Genomic DNA, 19,407 nt, shown 5'->3' on the forward strand with positions numbered 1-19,407 from the left:
GATTGAACCGCATCATTTTTCCCAATACTTGTATATAATCTTGCGCCGCAGATATATCAATCACACTTCAGGCCATCTGAACCTCCAAAACACCTATTTTTATTGTTGGCAGGGCGGTAAGTTATGATGTGCATGGAAATGATCACAAATGAATGCTAGTCAGCACCTGTATCCTATTTTTTGTGTGTGAGCAGCAGGGAATGAAGGGTCGTCGTGTGGCCGGGAGGAATTGCTCCCTGCTCTGGGAGATAAACCAAGACTCATTTCTGCTCTCCATCTCACTGCCGGCAAATTGAAGGACAGATCAGAGCGAAGCGTACCCACAATCGGCACTGCACTCTTCAACAGAAAAGCACATTTAATCCCCGCAAACCCCTTTGGGCACGGGGCTCTTCAGGAGCATGGAATAATATGATCAGGAAAGCCCACTCAAGGTCTATGCGGGAAGTGAATAAGATAGACTAAAGGATGGCAAATGACAATGGCATCCATTTTGTCTCCCTGTTTTGTATTCAATTGACAAAACACACCAGTGACGGCACCTCCCAAGGGAGGGCATTGGTGTTGTAAGGTGAAATCGCTTGTTAAATATGTCACTTCTTGACTGGAGTAATTATCTTGTTAATTATCAGGTGTGGGGGCTGTGATTCAATGGCTGTGAAGCGATCAATTAACAAGCTGAAATCAGTCAGCGGAGGCATGACGAGACAATACCTCAAGAGCCGAACGCATTCAGCCAGCGCGAGAAACTCTGGAATGCTCTGGATCGCTGACTGACTCAATCGTTTGAGATGTTTTTGTGTAAAAAGTCTAAACACTCCAACGGCAAAGAGAATTTTCATCTGTCGGTGGTTTCTAAATATTTATCCCCGCTTCGTTCCAACTTGGCAGAGCTAATCGGCTTCACATGTAGTCTATCAGAACGACACAAAACTATGAGGAGAAGAAAGTTGAACGCAGACAGACTGTTGGGTTCAAACCACATCAAAGCTCGTTTTCACACCACAGAAAGTCAAAAAGAAAAGAGAACCCCACGATAACGTGTAAACAAACCCCATCTGCGCAGGGCTCTGGTGAGTTTGAATGCCCCAGTGTTCATTACGCCATGTGTGAGAAACAGATTGAAGTGCCGTCGGGCTGCAGGAGCCTGTAATGGCTGTGCTGCCTCTGACTGGGAAGCCAGTCTTAATTAGATCATCAGAAAAGGCCACAATGATGGCCGTTATACACTCCATAGACTCACTGGCTCGGGAATCAGTTTGGGTCAAGATGCAAACAGTGGACGAAACCCCGGTGGCAGTACAAACAAACCAGAAATGACCACCGATTTTTGTTGGATATTCACTGTATTCCTAAACCTATAAAAATCTGAATGAAAAATAAAAGTTAAAGGGATAGCTCACCCAAAAATTAAAATTACCCTATGATTTACTCATCATCAAGCCATCCTAGGTGTATACGACTTTCTTCTTTCAGACGAATACAATCAGAGTTTATATTTATATTTAAATATGTCCTGGCTCTTCCAAGTTTTTTAATGACAGTGAATGGGTGTTGAGAATTTGAAGTCCAAAAAAGTGCATCCATCCATCATAAGAAGTGCTCCACACAGCTCCGGGTGGTTAATAAAGGCCTTCTTGAGGTAAATCAATGCGTTTGTCTGAAGAAAAACTTATTTAAAACTTTAGAAATGACTGCTTTATTGGTCTTTAAAATCTCAACACCCACTGCCATTATAAAGCTTAGAAGAGCCAGGACATGAATAAAGTAAGAGAATAAAGTCATATACACCTAGGATGGCTTGAGAGTGAGTAAATCATTTTTGGGTTAATATCCCTTTAAAGAAGATTAATAATCTCTTTTGTCCTGGTCAAGACAGGCAGCAAATAATAATTATAAAACAGTTTTAAAAGAAATAAAAGCTGCAAGCAGCATTGAAAGGGCTGGGCTCACCACCACTCGGTGGCTTTAGGAAAACAGCGAATGGTGGGCAATATGGATTTAAAGTGGTAAATACAAAAGGAATATGTCAAAGTTGTTTATATGTGCCAAACTTCCTGCTACCAGGTGGTGGCGTTATGATTATAACTGAATATTGACCTTTAGATGTCCTTCAGGCCAGGACTCTTACCAAACATGTGAAGTTTGGTGCAGATTGAACACTGCATGTTTAAGTGTAAAACAAGTCATTTCCTGTTGCCAGCAGGTGGCACCATGATTATAACAGAATATTGGCCTTTAGATATGTTCAGACCAGGACTCTTATTGAACGTGTGAAGTTTGGGATCGGACGTTGTACGGCTGAGTTACAACACCTTCTATTCCTATGGCAAAACATCGAACTTTGTCAGGCCGCCACGGACACGCCCTTTAACGAAAACTCAAGATCTTCGCAATTTAACATTGCAAATGCTTTTAGAGTACACTGACCAAATATAATGTTGCTGTCATTAAACCTCTATGAGGAGTTTGTTAAAGCGTAAAACGTGCCGCTTCCTGTTGCCAGCAGTTGGCGCTATGGCTACAACTGAATATGGTCATGGACATGTGTTCAGGTCAGGACTCTTATCAAACATGTGAATTGTGAACATGTGAATGCAGATTGGACATTGTATGCCTGAATTAGTGTTGTCAAAATGTATCCACTTTGGTACTTCCTTTCGGTACTGAAATTTTTGAAATTTCCATTTCCTGCTCACATTCAAGTGCTGTTGAGCCGATCTTTAAACATCTCTGATTGGCCACAATGATCAGCGCTTCACGCTTCTCTATGGCCAGTCAGCGATGTTTAAAAATCGGCTCAACAGCGCTCAAATGTGAGTGGGAAATGGACGTTTTTCAGTACCGAAAGTACCGAAGTCGGTACTTTTGACAACAGTAGCCTGAATTATGACAACCTCCAGTTTCAAGGCAAAACATAGAAGTTTGTCAGGATGCCACGGACACACCCTTAAATGAAAACTCAAGATCTTTGCAATTTAACATCACAAAGGGCTTTTGATTACACTGACCAAATTTGGTGTTCATCTGTTTAAATCTCTAGGAGGATTTTGTTTAAATACGCCTGAAAATGGCGAAAATGGCACAAAACTTGCAGAGAAAATTCAAAATAACAGATTTCCGTTGGGTTTCGGACTTCATACCGAGGGACATTTTTGTAGGTATTGGTGTGTTACATGTGCCTACCGAATTTCATACATGTATGTAAAACTTAGCTCAAGGGGCACTTTGTTGAAATTTTATAGGTGGCGCTATCGAGCCATTTTGCCACACCCACGTCTGAAACTCATGTCAGATGTACATTTTCACCACTTTTGGCACATGTGCAAAGTTTCATGAGTTTTCGTGCATGTTAAATCCTTTAAAAATGCGATTCATTTTGGAGAAGGAGAATAAGAAGAAGAATCTGAGCAATTCCAATAGGGTAGCTAAATACGTAAGTCTTCAGCCTTCAGAAATCACTATATGCTGATCTGCTGCTCAAGAAACATTTCTCATAATAATCAATGTTGAAAACAGTTGTGCTATAAGATTTTATCTTCAAAAACCCACCAGTCAAGTGTTCCTCCCCATCAAAAACACTGCGCACTGACCAAACACTTAAGATCTCTTCAGCTACATCTGAGTTCAACACCATAATGGTGAACTTTAAAATCAAAAGAACTTCCTCCTACTTGCTGGCTCCAGATCAAATCTGTTTGAGAGAAATGACTAATACTAAGAGGTTTGTAAGGGAATGACCAGCCGCCTGTCTTTTTGTCATAGAGTAAAACTGTGTTAAATGTAAATAACCGCCAAATTACAGACATGGGTTGGTAAACGTATGCATACGTACTAATGAGGAATATCATCAGCTTGCCTTTTGACAGGAATATCTTGAGTTGTTTACTTAGAAATGCTTAAGTCCCTCACATCTGTATGCCACACTATCTCTAACAGTCCTTCCAACAGTCACGCAGCCCATCACATTTAGTTATGAGCTGTACGGCATGCCGAACACTGCCCCACCCAACTCAAACCACAATGCGTGACCCACTGATAGTGTGCTGCAGACCGTCTAGCCAATGCTACAAATGCACAACCTGTGCGGTGTGACCCAATTGAATCTGACCTAGAATGTGGTTACTCTTCGAGCTACAAAATACGTCACATGCAGTAACATGATGCACTTCGATCAGCATTTTTGCCATCAAAACAATAATATTTCCAATTGGACCTTAGATAGTTCACCCAAAAATGAAAATTGTACCATTAAATACTCATATGTCATTCCAAACTGGTAAGACCTTCGTTCATCCTCAGAACACAAATTAAGATATATTTTAAATCCAAGAGCTTTCTGACCCTGCATAGACAGCAACGCAACTGACACGTTTAAGGCCTAGAAAGGTAGTAAGGATATTGATAAAATAGTCCTTGTGACTTCAGTGGTTCAACTGTAATGTTATGAAGCTATGAGCTTCATAAGCTGTCTATGTGTTCTTCAGAAAAGAAATAAAAGCACACGAGGATGAATATATGATGGCAAGACATACATTTTTGAAAAACCTATTCCTTCACTTCACAGTAGTGTGGACGAGAGATGCATCTGAACATGCAAGAATCTCCTGTGATTTAACTGAGATCATCAGGAGACATAAATCCTGTGAAGGAATGGAGTGATGGTGATAATTACATCAAATTAAACAGCTGCCGCGAACCGTCCCACCAGTGCTGTATTTCGCCTGAGAAAACGTCACTTTTCCCATGCCTGTATATATATATATACCCATGAGAAACAAATGAGGACAATGCTGATTTAAGCTGATTCTTGTCAAATATTCTCACTCAGTCTTCCAAGCACAAAATAGCTTTGTATAGCCTAACTTTTGACTATAATGTCTAGTTCACACTAGAGCTTATTTAACCAACAACTGCCCACTTATATGGGCTATTCTACAGAATTGATGCAAACTGCTGTCCCACAACCAAAAAACACATTTAGAAAAGCATTTAGGTATTCAAATCTAGTGTTTGGTTCAATGTATTTTCAAACTAATGAATCCTTTACTTTAAAATCAGAATAATCAACTTCTTGCCCTTTACAAAGAAAAATTTGATTCAACATGCAACAAATCTCATATATTACACTTAAAATACTGTTAAAAATGCAATTGTTATTGATTTATCTCCGGAAAAAAATAGCATAAAATATATTTACAATGAAGATGTTAGCAAAATTAGGGCCTTATGATTTCCGCGATGCAGAAAACGTGGATGGAATTATGAAATCCACTCATAAAAACTAAAGTTTAACGCAGAATGTCACGGAATTTATCACAGTTTGGACGAATTAATCAAAAGTAGGTCATTACACTTAAATCAAATCGCGATATGGACTAGTCTCTATAAATATTAAGCCGCAAAAAGACTAATTAAATATGAATCCTGCATGTTCTGCGTCTCTCGGTCTGAGTGAATGTTTACCCATACTGAAGCGCTCGCTGTGATTTCAGTGTCTGACGTCTTATTAAATGAGGACATAAATACATGAACAACATCTCCAGAACTGCTCTGAGAGTCACTTCATGAACATTTTACAGTTTCATTTGTGTGAAACTAGCATCATATCATATACACACAAGAATTCACAACAACTCAAAGTTAAAGTTTGGTTTAACCTTTCTTAAGACATTGGGTCAGAAATAGGCCTATATTAGTAGAACGTATGTGATACTACTACTACTACTGTTGAATAACAAAACTTTATTTTTTTAAAAATTAATCACACAATATTTATTAAATTTGATAACCAGAAAAATGTAATACACAACAGAGAATTTTTGAGGAGGAAAAAAACATTTCATAAGGCTATTGTAAGAATAAATAAAAGTCGTTTTTATGCTTTAAATAATTAGACATGCTAAAACAGTAACAATAAAACATTAGGTGAGAAAAAAATAAATCATTTCATTGAGCTCTAAACATGTCATTTTTGTTACATTTTTAAAAAATGTATGTTAAATTGTATAAGTTTCATGATTTTAATTAATTAGACACGCTGTTTGATTAATAAAATTTAATTTAACCATTAAAAAGGAGTCCAGTAAAATTCAAATGGAAAAAACGGAATCCAGAAAAATTTAAATGGAAAAAATGGAATTTGGGAAAAAATAAAACGGAATTTAAAAAAATAAAAAATAAAACTGATTTCATAGGGCCCTACAAAATCTTAATATGTCAATATAACCCTTTTAAATAAATTATTATTACTGTGTTTTGGTAGTGACAAATTTGGGGAGAGCACAAATATTCCAAAACTTTCTGAAAATACAATATGAGAATTAGCTACACAGTTACTACCTTGGATATTATACATATTTCATACATACAAAATTTGTGGAAAAATACATTTTTTTCAAGACGTTTCCCACTCTGACTGCGGACCAATTCTGTAAAATGAAAAAATAAAGCATTTCATTGAGCTCTAAACATGTAATTTTTGTTACATTTTTAAAAAATGTATGTTAAATTGTATAAGTTTCATGATTTTAATTAATTAGACATGCTTTTGGATTAATACAATTTAATTTAACCATTAAAAAGGAGTCCAGTAAAATTCAAACGGGAAAAAATGGAATCAAGAAAAATTAAAACGGAAAAAATGGAATTTGGGAAAAAATAAAACGGAATTTTAAAAAAATAAAAATAAAACTGATTTCATAGGGCCCTACAAAATCTTAATATGTCAACATAACCCTTTTAAATAAATTATTATTACTGTGTTTTGGTAATGACAAATTTGGGGAAAGGACAAATATATGAGAATTAACTGCACTACCTGTTACTACCTTGGATATTATACAAATTTCATACATGCAAAATTTGTGGAAAAATTTATTTTTTTCAAGACGTTTCCAACTCTGACTTCGGACCAATTCTGTAAAATGACCCATATAGGAAGAGATTGTTTGATGGACATGTAAAGTGAGAAAAATGAGCCATTTAGGAGTTTATCTGACATAAATAATATAGCTTGGGCCTTCTAAGCTTGAGACTGGGCTCAAAATAACTTCGGTGAAACAAAAATCATTATCAAGACAGATGAAAATGTCACATTCTCAGAAGTACATTGATATATATGATCTGATGTCTGAACGGCCCGCGACCTTTCACCTTGATGGGCTCATAAAGCATAACTCCCTCAAGCCACATTCAAACACACAAACACACACACACTTCCCTCCAGCTCTGCACAAACACACAGTCATTGACATCTCCAACACTGCCCTGCCAAACCATCAAAGCCTGACAAACACAGACATTTTCATGCACACACACACACGTATAAGGCACAGTGAGAAGGGAAAGACAGGCATCTGCTGCTGGCTGTTTATGTCTGTGTGTGTGTGTGTGTGTGTGTGTGTGTATGTGAACACACTGTCTAGATCACAGTCATTACTGACCGGTTAAAGCTTTTTTTGTTTAGTCTCTGGTTGATGTCAGAGGACGTCTGTAGCTGTTCTATTTGGGTTGTGTTTGAGAGTTTCCCTTAAATACATTCATATATAAACAGTTAGGCTGATATACTGTGTATGAGACACACAACCCTACACACAGAGATAGATCACATGCTCACATATGTACTCTGATACCTTCACTTTACCATCATGGTATCGCCGAACAATTTTGTAAGCGTTCTCATATACTAATGCACAACTGTGCTCCATTCACTTGTGATAATGAAAGTAAACTGCTGTTTATTTCCTACTGACAACCAGTAATTAAACAACGCCAAAACCCCGTTCTGCTTTCAGACTCTGTTTTTAGCACAAAGCGCATCAGAAAACTGTGAGCAGACCCACGTACAACAGATGTGGTTTCTGATTACTGACTTCCAGTGGAAAAAAAACACCTTGGTTTATACAAATTGTTTGCAAACAGTTTTATTCGCTTATTTTCCCAGCTCCTGTTTCATGTTGCGATGAAGAGATTTGTCGTATTCAGGCCTGCGAGAGTGAATATCTTACCTCTGTGACGTCTTCTTATATTTTCGCCTAAAACAAAAAAAGGACATTTCAGTTCAGGTAAATGCAAATTAGATTCAGCATGCAAGGCCAATGGGGCTAGTTGTTACACAGTCATATATTTCAGTAGCTGTAAGGTTTTGAGTCAAAAGTTCAAATACTCAAACATGCATTTTTGTCAGTTTCATCCTCCAAACCAATTGCAAACATATAATAAACACAATAAAACTACACTTCATACATGTCATGTCACTATTTTCACATAATTTATTTCACAGTTTCATAATTTATCAGTTTCATTTTTTTAAAATTTTATTGTTATTAATTTCGTTTAGTTGTTTTTTATTTTTATTTTTTGTGTGTGTTACATTCTTTTATTATTTAGGGTTTGATAATTGTCTTACTGTTTAAATAAAAAAAAAACCCTGAATAATATTTTATTTAATTTTTACCTTTAATTTTGGTCCACTTTATACAAAACATCAACTTTTTCCTGGGTAAGTTTTTGATTTATTTAATGATTTTTTGTGTGTTTGTGTAACTGTTTACATTTGAAAGAAAAAAATATCAAGTGAATAACATTTTAAATATTTCATTTTTTTACATTACATTACAATTTTTTTTTTTTTTTTATATTTAAATTTAAATAGCACTTAAAAAATGTACAAAAAATAAAATAATAATAATAGTAATAATATTTATTTATTTATTATTTGTTTATTTATTTAAATTTCATAGCATTTAAAATTTTAAAGACTTGGATAAACAATAAATCATCTCAAAACTGTCAATTTAGTTTCCATTTTTAAATTTTGTCCCACTTTATACAAAACATCAGCTTTTTCCTGGGCAAATTTTGTAAATTTGCATCCTCCAAATTAATTGCAAAAAAAAAAACAATAAAATGGCACTTCATAAATGTCATTAAAAACATGTTATTGTAACTGATTTATTTCATTTTTGTTTTTAATTTTTAGTTATACATTTTTATTTTGTTGTTTTTTATTTTTGTTTTGTAATCTTTTTGTGTTACATGAATTTCATTAATTGTTTTGGGTTTCATAATTGTCTCACTGTTTAAATTTGAATAATAATCAATAAAATAACATTTTAAATATTTATTTATTTATATTTAAATTTCACAGCGTTTCAAATTTCAAAGGCTTAGATAAAAAGCAAATCTTTTAAAATTTTTACATTTTGTCCAACTTTATACAAAACCTCAACTTTTTCTTGTGCAAAAGTCCAAATACTTAAACATGTATTTTACCTTAAAATAGAATGTTTTGTAAATTTCATCCTCCAAACCAATTGAAAAAAATATAATAAACAATAATTTTAATACAACTTTTATATGTATTTGTTGTCATTTTATTGTAACTGATCGATTTTCATTTTTAAATTTTTGTTATTAATTATAGTTTAGTTCTTTCTTTTTATTTTTGTTGTGTTACATTTATTTCATGAATTATATATATATACACACACACACTTTTTTATTTTTAACTTGCATAGCACTTTAATTTTCAAAGCCTTAGTTAAATAGTTAATTTTCGCAAAACTGTGTCAATTTTTTTTTTTTTTTTTTAATTTCATTTTTTCCCACTACATACAAAACATCAACTTTTTCCTGGAAAATATTTTGAAAATGTTCAATAGCTTTTTTTTTTGCCACATCTTTAATTTTTATGTCTATATATAATTCATTTTTTTTTTAATAAACCCATACTGAGAAATATTCACTGTAGTGAAAAGTATGACCAATAGCCATTTGATACAGGTAAAAAAAAAATGTCACATATAACGATCAAGAGTTTACATACTCGAATTCAAATGCTCATATCAAGGCTCCCATGCAAAAAAAGAAAACAATGACCCTCTTATGATGGACGTCTGAACATTTGGTCATCTAAATCCAGTTAGTACATGAATGCTCGCTCTGTTTTGCACGTAGAGAGGAAATGCCTTTTCTTTTAAAGCAGCGTTTAGTAAAACATCTCAACTGCAGCTGCTCTCAAGCCGTATGAAGACGTTCCGACTGGTCAACTTCAATACTGATGACATCACCTTCAAAAGAGCCTCTGCTATTAACGTAATCAGCGACCTTTAACCTTAACTTCCTGCCATCTTCATCATCATAATCAAAACGTCTTCCCCTCTCCCTCCCCGTCCATCTAATCTCAGCGTTAGCTCTCACGGTGAGCGACGCCTGCCTTTATTACAGCCTTAAACTTTTATAGGTGTGTGTTTTTCTCAGTGTCCGACGGTGTCGACACGGGTCTCATTTCCCTTGGAGCCGCCGAGTGCACAATTAAATTCGTAATAAGCTCAATAAAGTGTGGCTAAAAGGGAAATAAAGCTGGAAACAGGATGGCTTCGATTCAATCTCGCCCTGCTCTTGACCAGAGCCGTTATGACAGTGTTGATAGCCCTTGTTTCAGGACAAATAACAGCTGTCTGACTTCCCCACCTGGGTTCAGGGACCCCAGGCTGACAGCAACTCCACCGTCACGGCGAATGCGGTCGTCATAAATCTAATACTAAACCTGAAAGATATTTTGTCGTTTATAACAGGGATTAGCATTCAGCGGCTTAATGTGGAATGACACAGTGAAGGATTAGATCAATCCCTGCTACAGCAAACAATAAAATCCCCTTGTGATAACATACACGGTCATTACTGTCCAAATAATTCAGAATAAGCGATTCCTTTCATTCACTGGCAATAAATGAGACGGCGATAGGAAATAAGTTGCACGTGCAGCTAATAAAGAAGTCCACAGGCATGTTTTCTGGAATATTATCTCATTATTAGCATCTGAACTTCATCTCTGAATCACGGGATAAATATTTATTTGTGTTTTTGAAGAAAAAAGGCATGCAACTTTCAGATTTTTTTGGTTTTAGTCTATTACGGTGCTTTTATTTTCCTGATCTAGCTTCAGTGACAAATTCAAACATTACATTTCCCTCCAGTAATTCCTTTGCAAATACTTGCACTTTGCAAATATTTTGTTTTAATATGCTGGATCCGCTGGCAGCCTGGTCTTCAAACAAATGTATTCTAAATAGCGATCGACTGGAAACACTTTTGACGGAAGATGAGGCTGCTTTCGCGTCTGGGAACTGAGCCACACATGAAGAGGATGTTTGTACTGAAAGTGACCCGTTAACCCTGACCTGCATCTCACTTTCACAAATATGTCGGCGTCACGTTAGAAAGCCACCTACTGTACTGCAATAACTCACCCAATAAAAACATAAAAAGCACCTTGTAAAGTAAGTTCAACTTTGATTCTTCACATTCTTTTACTTTTTGCACTGTATCATTATTTTGGTTAATTCTTAAAATTAATTAATCTTTTAGCATTTTTATAAATTATAATGATCATATTAAAATTTTTAGTTATTTCCTAACGTGTAATGCAAGATTCTTATTCTGAGTTACAATTATTTATTTTTGTTAAAATATTAATTTTATGTAGTTTTATACTTCATATTGCCATAAAATATTACCATTATATTGTGTAATTTGTGTAATTATTATATTCTTTATATTTTTACACTTCGTAGTGTATTATATTCTTATTTAATTTACTTAATTCATAAAATTTAAATTAAAACTTATTTTCTTCCAACTGTAATTCATTAGCATTTTTATTAATTAAAACTATCATATTTAAATTTGTAATTATTTGCTATTTTGCAATGAAGATACTTCTTCTGTTACTTTTATTATGATTCAGTTACTCACACAATTATTTATTTTGGATTAATAAAAAATATTAATTTTATTCTCTTTTATACTTCATATTGGCATAAGGTATTACCATTATATTGTGTAATTCGTGATAAATTATTATATTCTTTATATTTTTACACTTCGTAGTGTATTATATTCTTATTTAACTTATTTAATTCTTAAAATTTTAATTAATTTGTTTTCTTACAACTGTAATGCACTAGCATTTTTATTAATTAAAATAATCAAATTAAATTAAATAATATTTAATTTTCAACTTTCTACATTTTATTTGTTAAAATATTAATTTGATGCACTTTTCTACTTTATATTGCTATGAATATAAAGATATTTAGTTTTACACTATGTAGTGTATTCTTATTTAATTTATTGTGTAATGTAAGACTCTTGTTCTGTTATTTTTATAATCCGCACAATTATTTATTTTTGTTAAAATATTAATTTTGTGCACTTTTATACTTCATACTGCTATGAAATATTATCTTTATTTTGAGCAATTTGTAATAAATTATTATATTCTTTACATTTTTACACTCTGTAGTGTATTATATTCTTATTTAATTTACTTCATTTTTAAAATGTAAATAATTAATTTTCTTACAACTGTAAATCATTAGCATTTTTGTTAATTAAAATAATATATTATTTATTTGCTATTGTGTAATGTAAGATTCTTGTTCTGTGTTACTGTTATTTTACACTTTGTAGTGTATTTAATTCTTATTCATATGTGAAAATGATAGTTTATTTGACATTATTTATATAATCCATATTTTTAATCAATTTATCTCACAGCAGTACTTTCAATTAATTCGTAATTTATTAGCAATTTCTATGAATTACAATAATCATATTTAATATTCAAATTATATGCTTTTACTATTCATAATGTGTATTTTTTCTTTCAGGTTACTTTTATTAATACTTAAATTAAATGTAAAATTTTAATTTAAATTTGTTAAACTTAATTTCAAATAGTTTAAAAAATAATGAAATACAATTAATAACAAAAACATGATTTTTTGCACTTTCACACTTCATATTTCTATTAAACATTACTATTATTATTGTGCTATTTTTTTTTTTTTTGCTCTTTAATACCATTCAAATCCACATACATGTTGCTCAATCATGCACAGAGACAGAAAGTATAAAACTCAACTCACAGTCCTCGCAGTCTGAGCCAGATCTTCTCAATCTGATCCGGTTGTAGGTACTTCAGAGAGTTGTTCTCGAAATCCTCAATCTCTTTGGTGGGCGACTCCATGTCAAAAAAGTCGACCAGGCAAAACGACATGAACGAGTTTGTATCTGGCCAGCACGGACGCAGAGGCAGTTTGTAGAGCAATCGTCAGCAGCAGCAGCAGCAGACGCCGAGTCTGTCACAGAGACAGCTGTAGCACGTCCCTCATCCTGTTTCTCTCTCTCTTTCTCTCACTCTCTCTCTCTCTCTGTGGTTGTGGGCTTGTGTCACCAGCTCTGGTCAGGTGTACAGAGAGGAGCGCGTATGGCAGCACTGCAGGGGGCCGCTCTCTCTCTCTCCCCCTCATGAATATAAGGCAGTGGAGAGGAAGAGGAGAGGAGGAGGAGGAGGAGGAGGAGGGGAGGGGATTAAACAACTGCTGTTGATCTCTGTATCAGAGTCTCGGCTTCATACAGCCACGCAAATGGAGAATAAAACCACTGCTATGGAAGCATGGACCGCTGCACTCTCTGGGGTGAGTGGAGAGACAGGAGGGAAAAAACAAATTCGAGATAAGAAGAAGTTAAAAGAGGCGGGTCTGGAGGAAAGGATGTCTCTAGAGTATAAATGAAGTGTCTGAGAGATATAAAGAAGCTATGACAGGAAGAAAAAGGTAGTATTTTTCTGAATAAACACTTACAATACTACCTTAAATAAGTGTATAATGCATTAAAACACACTATAAATGCTAAATGTCATTGGTTATGTTGTGTAATGGTGTGTTGTAATGCATTTTTGAAAGCCAATGTGAAATCACATAATAGATATTCCTGTCTTATTGCAAAAGGTACAATGGTAAACATCAAAAGCCTGTTGTCTCTCAAAGCAATTTCCGTTTCAGCTGTTGGATGTCATCCAGTTGTATTTTCAACCTCCTCTCCAACCACCTGGATCAAAAATTATGACTTTTCACCCTTGAATCAATTTCAGATGGATAAAATCAAGTCATTTTTTGCTGAATATCCTGTTTCACTTCAAAATGCGTTAAATGAAATGGGCTGCAAATACAATATCATGCTGATTTTAAAGTTATGAATATAGTGTAAAAAAAAATATATATATATATATATATAAATAATTTACATACATATATACATATATATATTTTTTTATATATATATTTATTTTAATGCTTAATGTATAAAAATAATTTTAGAAATAATTGTAACCACAGTCTTAATACTATAACATACTTATACTACCAAAAAGTGCTAAATAAATTAAATATTAAATTAATATTTAATATTTAATATTAAATTAAAATATGTATAGTACTACTTATATAACACTTGAAAAAGTTTAAATACCATATATGCACCAAAAATAAATAAATATATATTAGTTAAATAGTTTATATTTTTACACAAAAGTTACACAAAAGTATAACTGAGAGTGAAAGGAACGACAATAAAAAAATTATTTTTGGGGGATTTAGGTCAGATTAGGTACAAATAAATACTTAGAATTTAAAGCCTTAAACATTTAAATACTTACAATAAAAAAAAGAAAATATATATAGTAATACTTAAACTATATAACATTTAAACAAGTTTAAATACCACATATGCACCAAAAATAAAAAAGTGAATCATCCTGAATACAGTAAGCATTAAAATAAATATATATATGACATGTATATATTAAAAAAAACAAAATAAAATAATATATATATATATATATATATATATATATATATATATATATATATATACACACACACAATTTTTAAACTAAATATTTCTAAATAAATAATTATTAAAAAAAAAAGACTTAAAAAAATTATAAAAAATTATTTTATGAATAATTGTAACCACAGTTTTAATAGAATAACTTATACTACCAAAAAGTGCCAAATAAATTAAAATATGTACAGTAATAATTAAAATATCAAATTTAAATGAGTAAATGAGTTTAAATACCATATATGCACCACAAATAAGGTAATCAACCTGAACACATAAATATATAAAAGTAGTTATATATAAAGTTGGGGGGTTTGGGTCAGATTAGGTATAAATAAATACTTAAAATATATCTTTTAAATACTTACAATAAAAAAAGAAAATATTTACAGTAATACTTAAATTCATAACATTTAAACAAGTTGAAATACCATATATGCACCAAAAATAAAAAAAGAATCCTCCTGAATATAGTAAGCAAGCATTAAAATAAATACACACACACACACACACACACACACACACACACACATATATATATATATATATATATATAGATAGATAGATAGATAGATAGATAGATAGAAACAATTTCAAAAAATGTAATTAAATAATTTTGTAAAAAACGAATTATATAATAAATTGATAAATAATAATTGTATAAAATAATTGTAACCACAGTTTTAATAGAATAATGTACTTTTACTACCAAAAAATGCCAAATAGTTTAACTATATATGCACCAAAAATAAAAAAGTGAAACTGAATACAGTAACCAAGCATTAAAATGAATAAACAAAAGTGATGTGTTGTGAAAAGTGAAAAAATTAAACGTGTTTTGAGGTACAAATAACTAAAAATTTGCTTTTACAGTATATGCACCATGTACTCATAACATGTAATTACTCCCCATTTTATTTCAATAATATAATGTACTTTTGACCCTTCACCCTTACGATTAAAATACCCCAAAATACAGTGAACCCACAGCACATTCTGTATAAAACCATACTGTACCAGTAAGAAATATAAAATTAAATTCCCACTGTCATTAAACATAAACTGATGGTTCATAAACGTCACCGTGCATGAAACCTGAAACAAAACAGCAGATGGCTAGTACAGAGATTGTATCTCTGACTGAAGAACAGCTACGGCTTGACGTGAAAATACAAATTATATCATCATAACAACAAATGAAAACACAATGGCTGGCACAGCAGAGGGAGGACGCCACAACCCACGCAGTCAAATCAAGACAGCATCAACATCCGACTGAGCTTTAGACTAAAGCACCATTAGACGGAGTCGTTTTGATGACGGTTGACCACGCTCCATTAGCATGAGACGCTCAACAGCACATCTGCTCTGTTTGCGTTCCTCTTTGATGCAGATGTGGCAAATTAATAATTAAGATGATAGCGCTTTCTTGTTTTGAGCTACAGGCAGTGTGCAGTGAGCTATATTGACCAGCATGACTCAAATCAATGAGGATAAGACCGAACAAGACTCGAAAGGCCATCAGGTGAGAAATAGCAGGTGTTGAGAGATGGATGAGAGGGGAAAGGTGCAGTTGGAAGAGCTGTTGAGAAGTGTGACCAAGATGATGAGCAATGAATTCATCGTAGGATTCTGTGGTAATACCGTATTTGGTGATCACAGGGAATCGGCTGAAATAAGATCAGTCCAGAGCTGTGAATAATTCCATTAACACCTGCAGACCTGAGGCAAATACTCCTAAACAACTCAACGCTCTAGAGCAAACCCTACAACACATTCAGTACACAGTGTGTTTATTATGTTTGGCAATATAGTAAAGCGTTACAGTCATGCAGATAAACGTGTGATGAGAAGTATGTTGGGGTTCCCGGCATATTTTATTTTTGTAAATAAAATCAGGGTTGGAATAATGTGCACTACTGAATCGCAAAAAGCCCATGGATGCTTTTGATTACCACTAACAATAATAATTTCTACTGATCCTTCAAAATTAACAGTACTGCAATTACCATGAAAACCAAACAAGAATGCATTTTCAAACAAACGGTTTGAAAATGTAAGACGTCACAAATAAAATGTAAAAATTTAATTTAAAATTTAAAATGTAATTAAATAAAACCAATGATTCACCAGAGGTCTGCAAGGACCGCCTCCCTCATTTCCATGTTCTACACGGAAAAGTAAAAAGAAGTAAATTAGTGTTTTTGTGTACATAATATATGTTTGTGTACTGTGTATATTTATTATGTATATATAAAGACACACACATACAGTATATATTTTGAAAATATTTACATGCATATATTTATATTCATAGAATTTATATTATATATAAATATATTTAATATATAAACATAACATTTTTCTTACATATATACATGCATGTGTGTGTATTTACATATATATACATAATAAATATACACAGCACACACACATATATTATGTACAAAAACTTTTATTTTGAATGTGATTAATCACGATTAATTGTTACCCAGCACTAAAATAAATGAATAAATAAATATGCATACATATTTTGAAAATAAATATTAAAAAATAAATGCATGCATAAATACATAAAAAAATGAACAAATAAAAACATAAATAAATTAAATAAATACTAAATAAAATGAAAGAATAAGTTAAAAATACTAAAAATAAATGTAAACATAAATACAGAAAATAATATGTAAGGAAAAAAGGTAAAAAAAAAAAAATAATTACAGGATAACATTTTATAAAATGAACTATATTTGTTAAAGGTAATAAAAATAAATACAGGATTAATTTTTACTACAAATGAACTATATTCATTTTTTTATCAAGTCATTATTTCTTTATTTTTTTCCTGTTATTACTTTCATTTATCTACATATTTATTTTAAATATATATATTTTTTATTTCTGCAGGTTTGGTCCACCATATTCTATACATTAACACTAGTGCTATTTAGTATTAAGTATAATATATCTAAAATAAAATAAAATAAAAAATATAGAAAAAATAATAATAATAATAATAATAATAATAATAATAATATATATATATATATATATATATATATATATATATATATATATATATTACTATTTAAGTTTATTATTTGTATTTTTTATACAAATTATTATTTTCTATATTAGTCATTTTATTATTATTACTGTTATTATTTTGTTTAAATTTTAGTTTAATTTTTTTCCACTAATTTTAGTGCTTCAACTTTGCTACTGAAGTAGTAGTTTGAGTTTTTCATCTAATATTTATATTAATTTAATCTTTATTTCAATTAACAAAAATGTTTTTAATAGTTTATTTAACAATAACAACCCTGGTTAACATGTAACATTTACATTTTATAGTTATATTTTTTAAAAAAATGTGAAAGTTGCATATATAAAACACTGAATATTTCTATTTCAATATTTATAAACACTTTTCTCACAGATTTTCTCAAAGTGCATTACTGTAACTTTTTTTTTTTTTTTTTACTATTTTAGATGACAGAATGCCTAGAGATACTGATTTATCCTACAGTAGAATATAAATGTAAGAAACACTTTTGTTTCTGTATGTCAAGAATATACAAAAAATGTGTGTGCACATGAATCAAATGCATATCTGTGCATAAAACAAAGTGGATTTTTTAAACTATGTAAATCTTTCATAGGTTGTCTACTGAATATTTCAGTAAGAGACATTATTTACATTATATTAAGCCATACAAGTCTTAATACCCGGGTGTTCTTTAAATCTCTGATAGAAACACAACTGGTTGACATTTTAAGAAACTATTTTCCCTACAACTCATAATTACAGTAATTATCTGTTAAGGCTAAAGCTATTTGTACAGCATGCCAAGAGGGAACTTAAGTGCAGGTTTAATGTGACACGTCTGGATGATCCTCTTAGTTCTTCCGTTTGACAAAGGAGATTCACAACCACATACAGTATTAATAACAAACAATTCAACAATGATTATAATCAGTGTTAAGTTGTAGCCAGAACTAACAAATACTACAGCATTATTCCATTCTCGGTGCACATTCACAAAGAAAAACTGTGCAAATCAAAACACTTCCTAAGACCATGAACAAAACAGATAATGGCAGATGTAAGCATTAAAACTGAAATCACACTGTGAACTCACGCTTAGTGTTCTAGACAGAGCAATGAACCAAGCTGTAATGTTGAACCGTATTAAAACTGTTCATCATAAAAGCTCAAACCCGCCGTGTTCTTTTTTTGTGTGAATATCTAGCTCAGCACAAACTCTCACAGCAATTTTTAAAAGAGAGTATTTCATTCAGAAATGAATATTCTGGCATTATTTGTGACCCTGGACCACAAAAGCAGTCTTAAGTAGCATAGGTATATTTTTAGCAATAGCCAAAAATATAAAATCATTATAATACATTAAAATCATTTTATTGATGTATTGTATTTTGATGTATGTAAAAAATTGACCTTTATGACTGGTTTTGTGGTCCAGGGTCACATTTACTCAACTTTACTCATCATTTTGCTTATTACAATCATCATACACTATAATTATTGATTGCAGGATATACTTTACAATAAAAATAGAACACTATTAAAATAAAAGAAAAGAAAAGAAAAGAACAAAAAAAGAATAAAACAAATATATATATATATATATATATATATATATAATCATTCATTTTTTAAGTGAATTTAAGCTTTAGAACATTACAATGTAC

At 31.8% G+C, this 19,407-nt stretch overlaps 1 protein-coding gene across 5 annotated transcripts in view; it reads right to left on the bottom strand.

Annotated features, from left to right (window-relative positions):
• pde1ca (phosphodiesterase 1C, calmodulin-dependent a) overlaps positions 1-19,407 on the bottom strand; it is a 106,663-nt gene that overhangs the window by 65,098 nt on the left and 22,158 nt on the right. Inside the window, exons 1-2 of one of the 5 annotated variants that reach the window (XM_051098271.1) lie at positions 12,936-13,292; positions 8,010-8,036 (exon numbers count right to left, since the gene is read on the bottom strand). The exons of the other annotated variants lie outside the window; for them this stretch is intronic. Coding sequence (XP_050954228.1) covers positions 8,010-8,036; positions 12,936-13,066 — 158 coding nt within the window. The 5' untranslated portion in view covers positions 13,067-13,292. Of the gene's footprint in view, positions 1-8,009; positions 8,037-12,935; positions 13,293-19,407 lie in introns of those variants that run through there. 5 annotated transcript variants of the gene reach the window in all.

This window comes from Labeo rohita, chromosome 24 (assembly GCF_022985175.1).
Source record: "Labeo rohita strain BAU-BD-2019 chromosome 24, IGBB_LRoh.1.0, whole genome shotgun sequence".
Classification (NCBI taxonomy): Eukaryota; Metazoa; Chordata; class Actinopteri; order Cypriniformes; family Cyprinidae; genus Labeo; species Labeo rohita.